The 20,605-nt window shown below is 31.5% G+C and overlaps 1 protein-coding gene across 1 annotated transcript; it reads left to right on the top strand.

Annotated features, from left to right (window-relative positions):
• The first annotated feature begins 4,787 nt into the window (after window positions 1–4,787).
• On the top strand, window positions 4,788–6,093 carry LOC139854524 (uncharacterized). Its single transcript, XM_071843825.1, has 3 exons — window positions 4,788–5,176; window positions 5,313–5,424; window positions 5,869–6,093. The coding sequence occupies exons 1-3, from the start codon at window positions 4,788–4,790 to the stop codon at window positions 6,091–6,093; spliced, it is 726 nt and encodes a 241-aa protein (XP_071699926.1).
• Window positions 6,094–20,605: the final 14,512 nt, after the last annotated feature.

The raw sequence follows: 20,605 nt of genomic DNA, 5'->3' as shown, positions 1-20,605 counted from the left end.
GTTGATTACAATTTCGAAACCAATTCAAACCACCAACGAAAACTTCTTAAAAGCTGCTGTATCTGCTACTGTTCCTGGTACAGCGACGGATTTATGATGATAAAGTTATAATGAATGATGATGAGGGTATAAAAAGAAGGTGGAGGGGTCTCGATGGAGACGTATCCTTGGATTCCAAAACCTACGCACATAGCCTCCTTATTTTAAAAACAACAGATGCAAAAATCTTGGGTTGGGCTTGCTATAGGACTGTGTATCTATTATCTTTTTGACTGTCATTCGTTTTCCTTAAAAACCCCAACGAACTTCCATTTTTAAAAAAAAAAAAACTTAGTCTTAGTTAATTGTTTGGCTAATTCACTGGTTGGGCCATTTATTTAATGGATTTCAAATAGGATTTAGGTATTGACGAGCCAAGCCCAAAACTAATTGATGATTAGGCTAAATAATTATATTGTTGGACTGCTATATATTCCTTGAGCCGCAAAGAATGATGATGATGTTGATATCATGTTAGTGATGACTTAAGAATGATGATGATGATGATGTTATGTAATTTAGATGATGACATGATGAGTTAATGATCATTTCAATCATGATAATGTTAGTGAGGAAATAAATTGATGATGATGAAAGTGATATTGAATGATGTACGATTATGAAGACTAAATGATTATGCTAGCGACGATGTTAAATGATGATTAGGGTAATAGGATTAGATTAAGATGAAATTATAAATAATAAAGAAGATGAAATCGGAAAACAGAAGTAATTTGGGTTAAATAAAAATGAGGACGAAATTAAATCAGAAATGAGGTGACAGAGAAATGGTTAAAGGCATTATCGGGTTAGCGGGACGTCGCGGGTTCAAACCCGGACTTGGGCATTTTTTTAAGGGCTACTTCTTGAGGTAGTATTACAATTACCATTATTATTATTATTATTATTATTATTATTATTATTATTATTATTATTATTATTATTATTATTATTATTATTATAATAATAATAATAATAATAATAATAATAATAATAATAATAATAATAATAATAATAATTATTATTATTATTATTATTATTATTATTATTATTATTATTATTATTATCATAAAAAGATACAAATTTTTATTTTTATTATTAATATTATTTTACCAAATAAATATTAGTTACATGAAAATATATGTAATACATATAACGTAACAAAATTAATATTTTATTTATATCAAATGAATTGAGACATATACGTTATTAATATAAAAATGATATAACTAATAAGTTCATATATATATATATATATATATATATATATATATATATATATATATATATATATATATATATATATATATATATATATATATATATATATATATATATATATATATATATATATATATATATATATATATATAACTTTGTTCGATTGCAATTATGTGTGTTAATATATATATATGAATGATTTAGGTTCGTGAATCCGAGGCCAACCCTGCATTGTTCAGTTTCATCGTATGAATATTTTTACTACAAAATATTGTATTGTGAGTTCATTTGATTCCCTTTTACTCTTTAAATTTTTGGGACTGAGAACACATGTGCTGATTTATAACTGTTTTACAACTGCTTTATTAAATGCCTTTGAAATCTATATTTTTGGACTGAGATCCTTTTATAAATGTTTGACGAGATAGACACAAGCAAAACATTCCTCGAATGAATTATTATACAGACAGAAGTTCTGTTATTTATTATTGAATTAGGTGGACATGATAATTGCCACCAATTGATGAATATATATTCCCCTGATTATTATTGCTTGGTAACATAAGAATTAGAATCGGGTATGGCCCTAATTCACGTGAATCCTAAAGGTAGCTACCGGGTTTAACACCCCCACCCAGAATGTTCACTAGACAGAAGATCTAGTGGGCGTGGTGTTTAGTACTTCGAAGTTTATATATTATACTGACGAGATGTTCTGTTTTGGGGATATTATTGATGCGCATTATATGTTAAGGTCGGTTACCATGTTGAGCAATGAAATCAAAATGAATGTTATGTATCGAGAGAATGATTTTTATACACAGGTTATGTGTATTAGTTTTGTGCACGAGATATGTGCACGATTATTTAAAAATCGCGAGGCAACCTACGGGGAAGAAAAGGATACGAACCTACTCTGCTAAGCATTATGAAAAACGGTTTCATACACGAGATAGGTGTACTGTATTTGAATCTTGTGGTCTATCAAAATGATGAATTTTATTGTTTACGATAAACTTATGAACTCACCAACCTTTTGGTTGATACTTTAAAGCATGTTTATCTCTCAAGTATGAAAGAAATCTTCCGCTGTGCATTTGCTCACTTTAGAGATATTACTTGGAGTCATTCATGACATATTTCAAAAGACGTTGCATTCGAGTCGTTGAGTTCATCAAGATTATTATTAAGTCAATTATAGTTGGATATATTATGAAATGGTATGCATGCCGTCAACTTTCGATGTAATGAAAGTTTGTCTTTTAAAAACGAATGCAATGTTTGTAAAATGTATCATATAGAGGTCAAGTACCTCGCGATGTAACTAAATGTAATGTATTCGTCCAGATGGATTAGGACTAGTTGTTTCATGAGCTTAGTTAAGAAGAATTGGGGGAACAAGAAGATGAAATACACTTCCCACATTTCTTTAAGTGCACTCACTAGCATAGCAGCATACCAGACAATGAGGGTATCAAGAAATGTACAAAACAAGTCAATTAACATCTTGATTGACTCTGAAAGTACACATGGTTTTTTAGATCTGGAAACAGCTAACAAACTGGGGTGCAAATTCAATTATATATGCCCTATGCTGCTATGCAGGTCTTTGTACCTGGTGGAAACAAGATACAAAGTATGAGTGAATGTTTGGGGTTTAAGTGGAGCATGCACAATCATAAATTTGTGGATAATATGCTCATAATACCTCTGGGAGGTTGTGAAATGGTATTGAGAATCTAGTGGTTAAAACCTTTAGGGAGCATTTATTAGATTTTTGATGAGTTAAATATGGCATTCAATCACAAAAATAAAAGGGTGTTGTTAAGGGGAATTACAAAAATTCTTATGAAATGGTCAAAAGGGAAAAGATTGGTAAAAACACCGTATCAACAAAAAGTGTAGCTGGCATCTATATACTTATGTGTATACCCTGCAACATACTACAAAATGACCATGGTAGAAAGCAATACTCAAACTGGTAAAACTTATCCACAAATTACAGAATTACTTGAAAAGTATTCTAATATATTTTCCATGCCAAATGCTTTGCCACAAAAAAAAAAAAAAAGCCATGACCACAAAATATGATTAAAATAAGGAACTAGAGCATTAAACATCAGACCATATATGCATCCACCAACCCAAAAAGATGTTATTGAAGCTATGGTGAATTAATTACTAAATACAAGGGTCATACAACAAAGTCAAAGTTCCTTTTCTGCTCCCATAGTTATGGTAAAGGAAAAAGATAGTAGTTAGAGGATGTGTGTAGATTATATGGAGTTGAATAAACACACCATTAAAGATAAGTTTCCCATTCCTATTATAGAGGAGCTAATAGATGAATTAAGTGGGTCCAAAGTATTCTCTAAGTTGGATTTAAGGTCAGGGTATCACCAGATTAGAATGAATGAAGATAATATTGCCAAAACAACCTATAGAATACATGAGGGTCACTATGAATTTTTAGTGATGCCATTTGATCTTACCAATGCACCGTCAACATTTCAAGCTCTCATGAATGAAGTATTCAAGCCATGTTTAAGAAAATCACATTGGTGTTCTTTGATGACATTTTGGTGTACAGTGTTACCTTAGAAGATCATGTTAAACATTTAGAGCTAATTTTGCAATTAATGAGGATGCATACATTGTTTGCTAAACATCAAAGTGTGTATTTGCTACTGATAAGGTAGAGTATCTGGACCATATGATTACAGCTAAAGGGGTGTTCACAGAACCATCTAAGATACAAGCAATACAACAATGGCCAATGCCTAAAACCCGTAATCAGTTAAGGGGGTTCTTAGGCCTTACTGGATACTATAGAAGGTTCATAAAAGGATATGCAACAATTAGTCAACCACTAAATCAATTGCTTAAAAAGATGCATTTAAATGGTCTTATGAGACAACTCAAGCATTTGAAAGTTTGAAGGAGGCAATGCAACAATCACCAGTTCTCCAGTTACCAGATTTTGAAAAAGAATTTATTATTTAAACTGATGCTTCAGGGGTGGCAATTAGGGCAGTGTTGCAACAAGATGTTCACCATATTTCCTATATAAGTAAGACATTATTCCCAAGGCATCAAAAGTTATCCACCTATGAGAAGGATTTCTTGGCAGTCTTGCAAGCATTGGAAAAGTTGAGAAGCTATCTTTTAGATAGGCATTATATATTAAAACTGACCATGTCAGCCTTAAATATTTGTTGAGACACAGAATCACTAGTCCTACACAGATGAAATGGCTTCCGAGGCTATTGGGTTTTGATTATGAGATCATATATAAAAGAGGGGTCGATAAGGGGGCAGATGATGCTCTATCAAGAAGATAAAGTAATGGAAAGTTAAGTCAAATGCTTATTTCTTCAGTTGACAATAATTTGCAACACAAAATCACTACAAATGTCACTGCAGATGTTGATTTGAAACTATTGATTAGTCAGCTAAAAGCTAATCTACAGATTTTTAAGCATTAGGTTTGGAAAGATCAATAATTAACAAGGAAGGGCAAGGTAGTAATGGGGGCAGATGCACAATTAAGACAAGATTTAATCAACTATTTTCATAATGACTCACCTGGAGGTCATTCTGGGGTCAATGCAACAGTTAAGAGGATTGGTGTTAGTTTTTATTGGAAGAAAATGAGGAAACATGTGAAACAATTTATAAGGGAATGCGTTTTATGCCATAGACCTGATTTGACAAAGTACCCTGGACTATTACAACCTATACCCATCCCATCTCTTATTTTGTCTCAAGATTCTAACGATTTTGGGGAAGGTTTACCATTGTCTGGGGGTAAGTCAGTCATAATGGTAGTGGTGGAAAAACTCAACAAATATGGTCAGTTCATGTCACTTGCTCATCCAAATAAATACAGTGACAAATCTAAGATTGGTAGTCACTGGTATCACCGATTAAAACCTTAAAAAAGTTTCTACTAGATGTTTCATTTCAATGGTGTCACTCAAAAAAATGTACACTATCTAGTGGTGTCACTAGTTAAAAATCCAACATATTTTCCACGATATCGTGTATTTCAGTGGTGTCCCGTGCCACCATTGGACCTATAGTAGATTTGCCCCTGCATTTAATGCTGCTCAAGTTGCTACTTTGTTCAATGATAATGTCTACAAGTTATATTGGTTGCCTAAGGTTATCATCAGTGATAGAGATAAAATTTTCACTGATCATTTTTTGGCAAGAGTTAATTAAGCAACTTAAGGTTAGTCTGCACATGTCAACAACATACCACCCTCAAAACCGATGGTCAAACAGAAGTGGTGAATAGATGCCCAGAGTTCTATCTTATGTGTATGGCTAGTGACAAACCTAAGTGGCTACCTTTGGCTGAATATTGGTATAATACCAACTACCACACTATTATTAACTCTACACCATTTGAGGTGGTGTATGGTCAATCTCCACCTACACCTATATTGTACACTAAAGGTGATAGTATGGTAGAATCAGTGGATAACTCTCTATTGTAAAGAGAAAAAGTTATTAATGTGCTCAAGTCTCATTTGAAATGAGCACAAGTTAGGATGAAAAGCTGATAAGCACAAAATTGACAAGAAGTTTACATTGGGTGATTAGGTATATGTGAAGCTCCAACCTCACAGACAAGTTACTCTAAGAGGAAGCAAGCAGCACAAAATGTCATCTAAATATTATGGACCTTTCAAAATTGAAGCTTTAGTTGGAGCACTTGCTTATAAGTTGACCTTACCATCTACATCCCAAATTCACCCAGTTTTTCACTTTTCACAGCTTAAATTGCACAAAGGAAGCTCCCCTGCAAACATGGGACACTTGCCCTAGTTGGACCAAAATGGGTTACTTGCTACTGTTCCATTGGAGATATTGGGAAGGAAATTAGTGAAACACAACAATAGACCAGTAGTGTATGTGCTTACTGAATGGGTGAATGGATCAAAAGATGATGCTACTTGGGAGATAGCTGAAGATTTGGGTTGAAGATTTCCAGTTTTTGTTGTTGAAGAATAATTTCAAGGGAGGGGTATTGTTATGGATTTTAAAGTGGATTTAAAATGGCAAGTGAAGAGCGCGAGAGTCCGGTTGAATTAGAAGATCACGTGAGCTGCATATGTTGCCAGTTAAAAGGAATTTGACTTTCAGCTGATAGTTACAAATGACTCATTGACTTTTGAAGATCACTATGATTCTTGTTAGTTAGTTGCAGTTAGTTACAATTGAATTAGGGCTTTATAAGTTCATGTAATAGCGTTTATAGAAAGATAATCAATTTCTCTTGTAATTCAGTTTCTCTCTTGAATTCTGTAAAAAACCCCCAAATTGATCAATAAAGTCAATTTTAGCAATTTGATTCCATAATCCGTTCTTCTATTTTTCAGATTTTCTGTTGAATCGTAGATTCTCTTTCGAATCATTCGAGATTCCTAATTGAATCATATCATCACATTCTTCGATATTTTATTTGACTGAATAGATCAATAAAAAGAAAAAACAATAGATTATATGTTTTTTTGCTTTGAGTGTTTTCCGTTCAATATTGGACGGATTACAATGGAAAGAAAAACGCATGTGTACACAAAGACTAATATAACCCTAACAAAGTCCCAAATAACTTTAATTTCTATACTTAATCACTCTTGTTTTGATAACTACTCCATATTTGCACCAAGTTAGTTAGACTACTCTCAACCATCATTACACTTTTTCAACCACACTGTGCCACATCAGCGCCACCTCAGCAGCTTCTTCCAACAACATTCTCAACCACATTCACTAACAACCATCACACCAACCACATTGACCCCACATCAATATTATTTTTTTTCGAAAAGAAAATTATATTAATCACGAGGCCTATTAAAGGGAGGCGACCCATTACAAAACGACCCGAAAGGTACAAAACGACCCGAAAGGTACATTACATTACAATACAATAGTGCTCGACCTATAAATACAAAAAGGAAGCGAAGAAGTTGCGGAGGGGGCAACTATAAATGCATTATGTTAGACAAAACAAGACCAAGGATCCGAAATCCACCGAAGCCAATCCATCTTCCGATTCTTAACACGACAAGAGATCCATTCAAAAGACTTGAGTTGAATTTCCATCAAGCCCTTTGGGCCATTACAATGCATAGCATTTGGGTTCACGGTCGATCAACAACACCCACCACCACTTGCGCTAGCAATGGCGCCGAAGCAACGACGGGGTAAAAAACCCCAAGGGCGGTGATGGTTAGCTAACGGTCTTACTTTTTTGTATTTTCTTTAATTTTACTTTCAAACTCTAGAAACATGTAAATTATTTTATATTATTTTCATTTTCATCATTTTCTTTCTCATTTTTATCCAATTATATTTCTCTATGAAACCCGAGAACACAATGTAAAAGGCATGGGCGCTTTAGTGGTAGTTAGAGGGGTACCTGCCCCACTTGCAATAACTTATAGTGTAATGCTATATAAATTTTACACGCAATTTTAATTTTTTATACTATTCGCTCTCAAGTTATTATTCTACACTAGAATAAAAGGTGATAATGTATGACTTTTTGGATGACTTTTTGCATGCATTTCCAAACTTGAAGGTTTTTTAGTTTTATATTAGAGTAATAAATAAAAAACGCTTAATTATAATAATAAATTACCTCCACCAATAACCAAAATAAAGTTTTGGTTAGGTTGTTTGTGTAGTTTTTTAGTTTCAAGACTTGCCGTTTGGCTTTTCTAGCCCTCGGTTGTTGGACGCTTTCTATTTTGATAACCATGTCATTTGTAAAGTTTTCGTTATTTTTGTGAAAAAAACAATAGCCAAAATAAAAAAATAGTGATGATATGTATACAATAATTTTTTACCCACATACAGCCAAACATACTTTACAGTATTTTAATGTACAATATTTCAAAACATATTTAATTATTTATCGATAAAAAATAGTTGTATACATATTACTTCCTAGTAATAATAAAAAAGGTTACATGTATGATGAGGTAGGGGTGTTCAAAATATCCGAATCCGAAATCCGAATCCAAATCCGAAAATATCCGAAAAATCGGATATCCGAAAAATCGGATATCCGAAAATTCGGATATCCGAAAATTCGGATATCCGAAAATCGGATATCCGATTTTTCGGATTCGGATATCGGATGGAGTTTTTAAAATTTTCGGATATTCGGATATCCGAATATCCGAAAATTTCTAAAAAATCCGAAAAATATCCGAAATATTCGAAAATATCCGAAAAATATCCGAAATATCCGAAAATTATCCGAATATCCGAAAAATTATCCGAAAATATTCGAAGTTCTTCAAAAATATCGGATATTCGGATAATCCGATATCCGAATCCGAAATTTCGGATATCCGAAAATCGGATATCCGAAATTTCGGATTCGGATTTCGGATGGGATTTTTCACTATCCGAATTTTCGGATATCCGAATTTCGGATATCCGAAAATGAACACCCCTATGATGAGGTGATGAGCACATGCAGTCTAGCTATAAATATATAAGGCGGTGAGGGTGAGCTGGACGTGGACAACGGTCTTAGTTGCAGGTGAGATATTCCCATTACTTGTCATTGTCCGTCCGATACACTTTTCTCCATTATCATATCCATGCTCATGTTATTTGTCTTCGTCCAATCACTGTCAGGATCTTAGGATTGATTTATATTATATTATTATTATTATTATTCTTTTAATACGAGTATTTCTATTTCTATTCTAATATCGTCAAATTCAAACTATCCATAAGGTGATAACATTACCATAATTTTTAACTGATTTAATGTTTATACACTATATAAGCTTTAATGGTGTAACATATAGTCTCCATGTATAAAAAGCATTTACAAGACAAAATAGATACACAAAAATCATAAAAAGAAAAGTTAAAAGACATTTTTTTTACATAAGACGTTAAATGCATTCCGTCAAGAAATAGCAAGTAAATAACAAATCAGGCACTTCAGCGTAAGCCCCGCAAGACGCTTCAAATGCATAAGCCCTAAATACCAAAGTATAGAGCACGTGAGCAACACACATGCCACGAGCATAAAGTTCAAAGTCGATTACACATTTTTCGCATAAAGCAACCACACACAACACATGTGTACCTCCGAACAATTCGGAGACCCTAAGTGTCTATAAATTGAAGCGCCATTACTTTTTGTACACTTGAACTTGTGGCAGAGAACACACTTTCTCTCACACACCGTACTTTATCTCTCTAGAACTCAAGAACTAAGCAGTACCTTGCTAGACGTACCAACTCACAGTTTGGCTCCGCAAGAATGAATTAAGCCACCCAACGATTCCACGTGATCTATGAAGCGACCCGTCCTAATCCATCTGGACGAATACATTACATTTGGTTACATCGCGAGGTACTTGACCTCTATATGATACATTTTACAAACATTGCATTTGTTTTTTTTTAAAGACAAACTTTCATTACATCGAAAGTTGACGGCATGCATACCATTTCATAATATATCCAACTATAATTGACTTAATAATAATCTTGATGAACTCAACGACTCGAATGCAACGTCTTTTGAAATATGTCATGAATGACTCCAAGTAATATCTCTAAAATGAGCAAATGCACAGCGGAAGAGTTCTTTCATACCTGAGAATAAACATGCTTTAAAGTGTCAACCAAAAGGTTGGTGAGTTCATAGGTTTATCTTAAACAATCATTTCAATAATTTCAATAGACCACAAGATTTCTTTTTATAAACATAATCCTCAAGAAGAATCCTCTCGTCTGCATTAAGGTAAAATTATTCATATGGTGAACACCTGGTAACCGACATTAACAAGATGCATATAGAATATCCCCAAAACAGAATTCTCTCGTCTGTATAATAATAAATCGAAGTACTAAAGCATCCGTACCTCGGATGGGGTTTGTTAGGCCCATAGATCTATCTTTAGGATTCGCGTCAATTAGGGGTACTGTTCCCTAATTCTTAGGCTACCAAGCTAAAAGGGTGATATTCGATTCGATAATCCAACCATAGAATGTAGTTTCGATTACTTGTGTCTATTTCGTAAAACATTTATAAAAGCAGCGAATGTATTCTAAGTCCCAAAAATATATATTGCAAAAGCATTTAAAAGGGAGCAAATGAAACTCACAATACTGTATTTCGTAGTAAAAATACATATGTCGTCATTGAACAAGTGCAAGGTTGGCCTCGGATTCACGAACCTATATTAATTATATATATATATATATATATATATATATATATATATATATATATATATATATGTTGGTCAATATCTGTCTAACAATTTAGGTCAAACCGTAGTGTATCACAATCCTAATGCTCGAGTTTATCATGCAACGTCAACAAAAGTCAATTTGACTCTAAAAATGTTTTTCCAAAATCTATACATGTTTTATTATATAACTTAATAGTCGTTTAAAATATATTTATGAGAATTTATTAAAGTAAATAATACACGTCATTTATTAATAAATAAAAATTTATATTAAATTTTATATATGATAAAAAAATATACTTTCATATATCTTAAGTAATATAATTTATAAAATTCAATAATAACATAAAAATATAGTAGTGTGTATTATTGATGAAATTATATTACATGTAGTAAAGATATCTTTGTATTGTATATTTATTTGATAAAATAATATCGATAATAATAATAATAAGTAAAAGTTGTATTATTTTGTAATAATAATAATTATTATTATTCTACTAATATTAATAACAATATTTATATTTACTAATGATTAAAATAAAATAATAATTCTAATCATGATAATCTTAATAATAACAATACTTTTTAGTATTAACTGTAATAATAATATTTTATATAAAAAATAATAATTCTATTCAAAATGATAATTTTTAATAATAATTATACTAAAATGATAATAATAATGATATTTTATGATAACAATGATATTTCCATTAAAAATGATAATTTTAGTAAAATGATAGTTTTAATATAAATGATACTTTTAATAATAATAATGATAAAAATAATGAAAACGATATTTTTCTCTTAAATCAATATCTTACAATATTTTAATTTCATCATGATACTCATACTCATTATTTCCTTATCGATTTGTTTAAAAGCTTTTAGTTCTCTTTTATATCGCATTTAAAATAATGATAATAATAGTAATCATAATAATTAGATGATACTAATATTAGTTTTAATTATAATAATACTAATAATAATAAATATTATGATAATATTAATGATAATACTACTAACTATTTTAATGATAATAATAATAATAATAATACTAATTATAACCTTAACGATAATAACGATAGTAATAATAATAACAATAACAATTTTTAATGATAATACCTTTTATTAATAACGATAATAATAATAATAATAATAATAATAATAATAATAATAATAATAATAATTAGAGTATAACGACGATAATAACGACGATAGTAATAATAATCATTTTAACAATAAATATATTAAAAGTAACAATAATTCAATTGACTATATCTTTTAATCCGTTCATCGAAATCACACGAGTTCTAAATGAAAAGTTCTTAATTTTTCGCTAGCTTTCCAACGACATGCATATCATATACCTTATCTCAGTAGCATATGTATCTAATTTAGGATTCAACATAACTTATCTAATGACAAAATTAAATATACAGGCATTCATAATCCTATATACTCGAGCACTAGTCAGGGATACACTATTAATATATAAAAGATAAGTTATGAGTGCTTACGTATCAATATTGAGATTCAATATTGTAAGAAAATACGTAGACGCAACGGAGATGATAAACACTAGTTTGACCTCACGAGCATACCCACGAACTATACCCATAACCTCCATAGCTATAAACCATAATTTTCTTAGCCCTATCCCACTCGAAAAACCCATTTTGAAAATAACGCGCTCATGACCTCGTCGTAATATTTTATGTATAATACTACTAATAATAATACTCCTAACCATAAGATTAATAATAATATTAATCTTAATAATAATAATAATAATAATAATATATATATATATATATATATATATATATATATATATATATATATATATATATATATATATATATATAGAGCATTTGAGAGATAGATTGATGATTGAATGAAAAACGGAACCAGAAATTGTTCGTATATAAACAAATTTTCCTCACCTACTCCCCATGCAATCGCATGGGGATTGAATGTCTTAACCATGCGTGCGCATGGAATCAAATGACAGACCATCCTCACTAACTTTAAGCTACCGACACTTATGAATTATTATTATATATAAATAATTATTTAATCTATATAATTAATTATATATTATGTTATATTCACGTGCAAAGTTGACTCGTAACTTTTGCACCGATGAATTGTACGTTGACGCTCGACTTACGTACCGGTTCCGATTTTTCGAACGCCCTTTCGTACGCTTAGAAAACTAGCATTTTATGTTTAATGACTCGTTGATAAGGCTAAAAAGGAACATATATTTCATAGCAATATCCCTCCTAAATAATAGGTTTTCATATGTAATTGTATTATATTTTCATTGTAATTGTTTAAATAAATAAGTGCGAAGACAAAAGGCGAAAACGAAGATTTGAAGACACAAACGTCCAAAAAGCTCAAATGTTCAAGATACAATTCAAAAGGTTCAATTTATTGATGAAAAACGTCTAAAAATGACAAGAGTACAAGTTACAAAACGCAAAGTACAAGATATTAAATTGTACGCAAGGACGTTCGAAAATCCGGAATCGGGACATGAGTCAACTATCAACGCCCGACGCAATGGACCAAAAATTATGAGTCAACTATGCATAAGAATAAAATATAATATATAAATAATTATATAAATTATTTATATATTATAAATATATATATAATCATGTCGACAAGCTATGAGACAAAGGATCCTGAGCTGGATTTTCAAACTCCACGAATCGCGGAGTTTGAAGGCCAAAAACTCCACGACTTGCGGAGCTGTCAGAAATCAAAACGCCTATAAAAGGCCATGCATTCTGCCGAGTTTATATATAATAAATAATAATAATAATACTCTGTAATAAATAAATAAATAAATATATATATATAATATATATAGTATAGGGTAGTTTTATATTAGATTAGTTCGGGTTATGTAAAAGTTATTTTTACGGGTTTTTGAAGTCGAAATTATGTCCGTGTAACACTACGCGATAAATACTCAATGTAAGTTATGTTCTCCTTTTTAAATTAATGTCTCGTACTTAAGTTATTATTATGCTTATTTGAGCCAAAGTAATCATGATGTTGGACTAAATATTAAAGACGGGGTAATTGGGCTTTGTACCATAATTGGGGTTTGGACAAAAGAACGACACTTGTGGAAATTAGACTATGGGCTATTAATGGGCTTTATATTTGTTTAACTAAATGATAGTTTGTTAATTTTAATATAAAGATTTACAATTGAACGTACCTATAAATAACCACATACACTCGATCGGACACGATGGGCGGGATATTTATATGTACGAATAATCGTTCATTTAACCGGATACGGGAATGGATTAATAGTCTATGGAATTATTAAAACAGGGGTGAAATTATGTACAAGGACCCTTGGCATAATTGATAACAAAGTATTTAAACCTTGGGTTACACGCAGTCGATAACCTGGTGTAATTATTAAACAAAGTATTAAAACCTTGTTACAGTTTAAGTCCCCAATTAGTTGGAATATTTGACTTCGGGTATAAGGATAATTTGACGAGGATACTCGCACTTTAAATTTATGACCGATGGACTGTTATGGACAAAAACCAGACGTACATATTAAATAATCCAGGACAAAGGACAATTAACCCATGGGCATAAAACTAAAATCAACACGTCAAACATCATGATTACGGAAGTTTAAATAAGCATAATATATTTTATTTCATTTTTCCTCGTACTTTTATTTATTGTCATTTTAATTATTGTTATTTATTTTATATTGTTAGTTAAATATCGTCATTTACTTTACGCTTCGCTTAAAATATAAAATCGACAAACCGGTCATTAAATATCGTCATTTAATGACCGGTTTGTCGATTTTATATTTTAAGCGAAGCGTAAAGTAAATGATGATATTTAACTAACAATATAAAATAAATAACAATAATTAAAATGACAATAAATAAAAGTACGAGGAAAAATGAAATAAAATATATTATGCTTATTTAAACTTCCGTAATCATGATGTTTGACGTATTGATTTTAGTTTTATGCCCATGGGTCAATTGTCCTTTGTCCTGGATTATTTAATATGTACGTCTGGTTTTTGTCCATAACAGTCCATCGGTCATAAATTTAAAGTGCGAGTGTCCTCGTCAAATTATCCTTATACCCGAAGTCAAATATTCCAACTAATTGGGGACTTAAACTGTAACAAGGTTTTAATACTTTGTTTAATAATTACACCAGGTTATCGACTGCGTGTAACCCAAGGTTTTAATACTTTGTTATCAATTATGCCAAGTGTCCTTGTACATAATTTCACCCCTGTTTTAATAATTCCATAGACTATTAATCCATTCCCGTATCCGATTAAATGAACGATTATTCGTACATATAAATATCCCGCCCATCGTGTCCGATCGAGTGTATGTGGTTATTTATAGGTACGTTCAATTGTAAATCTTTATATTAAAATTAACAAACTATCATTTAGTTAAACAAATATAAAGCCCATTAATAGCCCATAGTCTAATTTCCACAAGTGTCGTTCTTTTGTCCAAACCCCAATTATGGTACAAAGCCCAATTACCCCGTCTTTAATATTTAGTCCAACATCATGATTACTTTGGCTCAAATAAGCATAATAATAACTTAAGTACGAGACATTAATTTAAAAAGGAGAACATAACTTACATTGAGTATTTATCGCGTAGTGTTACACGGACAGAATTTCGACTTCAAAAACCCGTAAAAATAACTTTTACATAACCCGAACTAATCTAATATAAAACTACCCTATACTATATATATTATATATATATATTTATTTATTTATTTATTACAGAGTATTATTATTATTATTTATTATATATAAACTCGGCAGAATGCATGGCCTTTTATAGGCGTTTTGATTTCTGACAGCTCCGCAAGTCGTGGAGTTTTTGGCCTTCAAACTCCGCGATTCGTGGAGTTTGAAAATCCAGCTCAGGATCCTTTGTCTCATAGCTTGTCGACATGATTATATATATATTTATAATATATAAATAATTTATATAATTATTTATATATTATATTTTATTCTTATGCATAGTTGACTCATAATTTTTGGTCCATTGCGTCGGGCGTTGATAGTTGACTCATGTCCCGGTTCCGGATTTTCGAACGTCCTTGCGTACAATTTAATATCTTGTACTTTGCGTTTTGTAACTTGTACTCTTGTCATTTTTAGACGTTTTTCATCAATAAATTGAACCTTTTGAATTGTATCTTGAACATTTGAGCTTTTTGGACGTTTGTGTCTTCAAATCTTCGTTTTCGCCTTTTGTCTTCGCACTTATTTATTTAAACAATTACAATGAAAATATAATACAATTACATATGAAAACCTATTATTTAGGAGGGATATTGCTATGAAATATATGTTCCTTTTTAGCCTTATCAAATATCCCCACACTTGAGCGTTGCTTGTCCTCAAGCAATACAGAACTTGAAATAAAAACATACATGAATCACTTTTTTATTCATCACACTTTGTACATCAGTGATTTTGATATGGTGGTATAAACAATGATAGTAACGATAGAACCATGGTTAAAGGTGGGTGTGTCATCCACAGTTGCCTTGGGTTTAGGTCAACGACACTTGCAATCAAATAGCCGATTTACTTTCGGTTTCCAAAGCAAAGTGCACATTTGAAAGGCGGTTTACAGTACCACATGACTATGAAAATTTAGATCCTTAAGGAAATTGGATCTTTATGAAAACATTTGATCTTTTGAAAATTCAATCTAGCTTTTACCCTAGATAAGTTTTCCGGAATAACCCTTCACCGGTGTTTGCAAAATATTTTTGTGGGTTTTGTGGGTTTTAGATTTGAAAATTTTAGCTCAAAACTTATGGTTATGTATCACCCACTTGCTAACCTTGTATTGGGAAAGCAACACGTCCAGTATACTTGCTCCGTATATTACCTTTCGATAAACTACCGTCCGGTTGTAAAGGAAAGCATTGAACAAGCAACTGTTAAGGCAATGTCCCTTGACATGCTTTTAATTATGGTCTATAACATGTTGGACGCAATTACTATCCTTTGTAGGAGCAATAGTAAAGCTCACCCTTATAATTTTTTGGTCTGGCACAAGGTCCTGTCTTCGACCATGCTATGCAACCACCGTTCTTACGGTTGACACCCGATTTGGTTCAGGTGACCTAATGAATTCCAGGTGAATTCCTAGGATTTTACGTTCAATGGTAATGAACGCATTGAAAATGGGTTTTCAGAAAACAAATCGGTTTATAATTTTGATCAGAATATTTTCTCGTTCAAGCTCGAGTTTAGATATCATTGAATTCCATGAGTTTGAATTCTCAATCTTTAAGGTCAATCTCAAGGATTGAGTAATATCAGTCTTAAAAGCCGATTTTTAATCTTTAAGGAGATTATCCTTTCTGGGGATCTGATTCATTAGTCTTATCAAGCTAATTTGCACGGTGTCCCCCCGCATTGTACGAGATAAATCCTTCTCATGGTTAGGATAAATCTGACCACTTGGCGACCCTGATTGATGCTGAGGTCTGTGGATTTCCTGCTGATTTTAGTGATGACTTTTCTAGATTTTTCATCAACCTACAGCTGGTCAGGACGACAACTTCTTGACCTAAATCAAGAAGCGCGTGTCTTTTTCGGAAGACTTTACTTCCTTTTAATGATGGAATTGATTCATCATGTAGATCCATCTTTTCTTTTCTTTCATCGGGTAAAATAGTTAATTTAGTTCAAAACAAAAGCACCTGCAATAACTTTACGGAAACATGTGCTAGATAGTTTTTAATTGAATAACTAGGTACATTCTCCCCACACTTAGTTTCTTTCTTTGCCTTTTTATTCTCCTTTATTCCATTTTAAATGAATTCAAGAGTTTTAGGGTGTTTCTCAATTTATGTCCTTTCCGAGGTAACGATAATTTCGGTATTAACACCTAGTTTTCACCGTTCATAAATATATATAAACATGATTTTAAATTCATTTAGTTGAAAATTTTTCAAATTTTCATAAAATTTGGCTAATAAACCAAGTATAAACCCGAGAGAATTTATAACCCTTCCCCACACTTGAGATCATGCAATGCCCTCATTTGCATGAAATCAGACTCTAATTATAAATTCATGATGGTGATTAGTGTAGAAAAATGATTGAAAATACCCAGTTTGTAATTACAAAGCTCGTCGAATGATAGATGGCGCGCCTCATCGTTCATTCCTTCTTGTTTTATCACACATGCTTTTTTTTTTCTTTCAAAAACGGTTGCTTTTCTGAACTGTTTGCTAATATTTGAAAATGCGTCTTTTACCCTTACTTATTATGCATGTTTATTTAACGAGTTATGCACTAACCCGAACCCTGAATTTAACGTTAAGTGGGGTTAAACTTCCCCACACTTAGCTGACGACATGTGAAGTCGGTAGAATAAGTTCCACGAATTAAAATAGTGAGCCAGTTATTTACATCTCGGGTTGTATAAAATATATCAATGGGTTTAAAGTTTAGACCCACCAGATCGTCACTACTTAATTCTTTTTTAAGTGTAGCTTTTAGTAAATGGATATGTCTCTTTTCTGGTTCTTGGTCAAATAGATCGATATACACCGACATACATATTATAGGGTGGACAATTTCTAACGTTTCCTTCCTTTTATTCTCAAGATCAAAGTTTTCACCTCTATTACCCAATTGGGTGAAATCCGAGGTGTTATTATCTATTACAGCTCGTAGTTCATTTCCGGTGGATGACTCGTCTATTGAGAATATTGGGTTGGAAGGTTGTGGAATGGTGAATTTCAGGATCAAAGCAAATTCTTCTTCATTAATGGTACTTATTGGTCTCACCATTTTGGTCTCGGGGGTAAAATTTTCAACGTTATCGTTTTCCCAAGAGTACCAATTTGTCACCCTTACTTCTTCTTCATTCATTGATGGATCGATGATTTTGTCGGTAGAGGCTAATGTGTCGATATGTTGTGAAATTGGTAAAACTGAATAAAAAGTATCATCGGGATAGTTGGTGATTTCGGAGCTCTCGAATTCATCAAAATTCGATGATATGAGATTTTCTTGCACAATACTCCTCAGATCAACAGGTGTGTAATCTGATAGAGTTTCAGCTTGCCGATTTACAAACTCTCTCATTTGTTCATTTTGAACATCGAGTTCTTCGAGTTTGATTTTCATATTGTCTAATAAATTTTCAGACACGTAATTTTCCTCGTCTACTGGTTGTTGAGTTTGGAAATATTCTTGGGAATAATCCCAATTTGAATTGTATTCTTCGTAATCATTCCATTCAGATTCCGTGGGTGCGTAATTTTCCATAGGAACGTAATAATAACATTCCCATGTTGAGTGATAATCTCCATAGATTTCACAACCAGTTATTGTTTCGTCATTCGTGATCCAAGATTGACCGAACGAATTGTCATCAACACCCGTTTGAGAGTATTGATTTAATTGATTTTGGATATCAAAAAGAGTTTCCATAGCCTTGTTTTCAAAATTTTCCATTTTATTGCGATGGCCAAATTTTAGCTACAATGTGGTGCATTTACTAATTATCCTATTAGTTATAAAAATAGAAAAACTTATATAAGTTGTTCAATTAATAGACTTTTCTGCTTTTGCCCACGTTTCGAATAGCCAAAAGATGCAGCAGGGAGCCAGAACCCTTTAAATCGGAAGCTCACAACTCAGCCACTAACAAATCCAACTATTACTACGAAGCAGAAAATTGTCAACGTCCATTAATTTAACCACTTAAATAATTTTTCTTTCCGTTTGAGATATTAGATAAGAAATAGAGAAAATTTCTAAGTCCTAAAAACTAAAGCGTCGAGAAATAAGAAAGAAAAAGAATGCGCGTCGAAAAACGTCGAAAAATAAAAATAAGAAAATAGCGCGTCGTAACTTAAAAGTCTAAAAATTATATCTAAAAAGTTGCGCCTAAAGGTCTAAAGGTAAATGCAATTTTATTCAGAAAACGGCAATTACTTAAAGGCACTAAAATCTATTTAAAACTAAAGCGAAAAACGGCGTCGCAAAATTCCAAAGCGCCTAAATCTTAATCTAAAGAAAAAGCACTTAAGGGATTTTATGGCAAAGCCTAAGAATCTATACATATAAAATAACTACGGAAAAACTAATTTTAAAACTAATTGCGAAAGAAAAATATACAAAATATTACAATTACACTAAATAAAAGGATACAAATTTAAAAATAAAAAGTGATAAAATTACTTATTTTTATAAAAATATTATTTTTATATTTATTTTATAAAAGTATTAATTTTTATATATAATAAAACTAATTATAATACAAAATACAAATTAATTTAAAAACTAAAACTAAATATTAATAATAATAAATTAAATAGGGTTTATAAATAATAATAATTAATAATATTCCGTAATTAATGCGAAATAGGGTTTCTGGTCAGGCTGGTCAGGGCGGCTCCGCGAGTCGTGGAATTTTAAGCCTGCAAACTCCGCGAGTCGTGGAGTTTGAAAAACATTTTTTTTTTTAATTTTATATTGTTTTTCTAAAATGATATATAAATATATTTATACAAAAATAAATTAAAAATATAGCGTTTCGCCGGTTCTCCGGCAGCGGCGCCAAAAACTTGATGTGGTAGCGTGGGGGTACGTGATAGTACTATATTTAACTACGAAATACGTTACAAATTACACAAGTTTTAATTATTTATTTACAAATGGGATATACCTAAACCTTGCTACAACACTATAGGCAGTGTACCTAATCGTAGAGTAGTATAGTTTTTAGTAAGTCCGGTTCGTTCCACAGGGAGCTGGCTTATTTCACACTATATTTTAAACAATTATATTCGTACAAAATATATTATATTAATAATATATAAAAGGGGGTTTTACCGTTTAATGACCGGTTTGTCGATTTTATATTTTAAGCGAAGCATAAAGTAAATGACGATATTTAACTAATAATATAAAATAAATAACAATAATTAAAATGACAATAAATAAAAGTACGAGGAAAAATGAAATAAAATATATTATGCTTATTTAAACTTCCGTAATCACGATG

This window comes from Rutidosis leptorrhynchoides, chromosome 6 (assembly GCF_046630445.1).
Source record: "Rutidosis leptorrhynchoides isolate AG116_Rl617_1_P2 chromosome 6, CSIRO_AGI_Rlap_v1, whole genome shotgun sequence".
NCBI lineage: Eukaryota > Viridiplantae > Streptophyta > Magnoliopsida > Asterales > Asteraceae > Rutidosis > Rutidosis leptorrhynchoides.
Note: the sequence above shows the minus strand (reverse complement) of the source record. Positions and strands in the feature narration are given on the sequence as shown.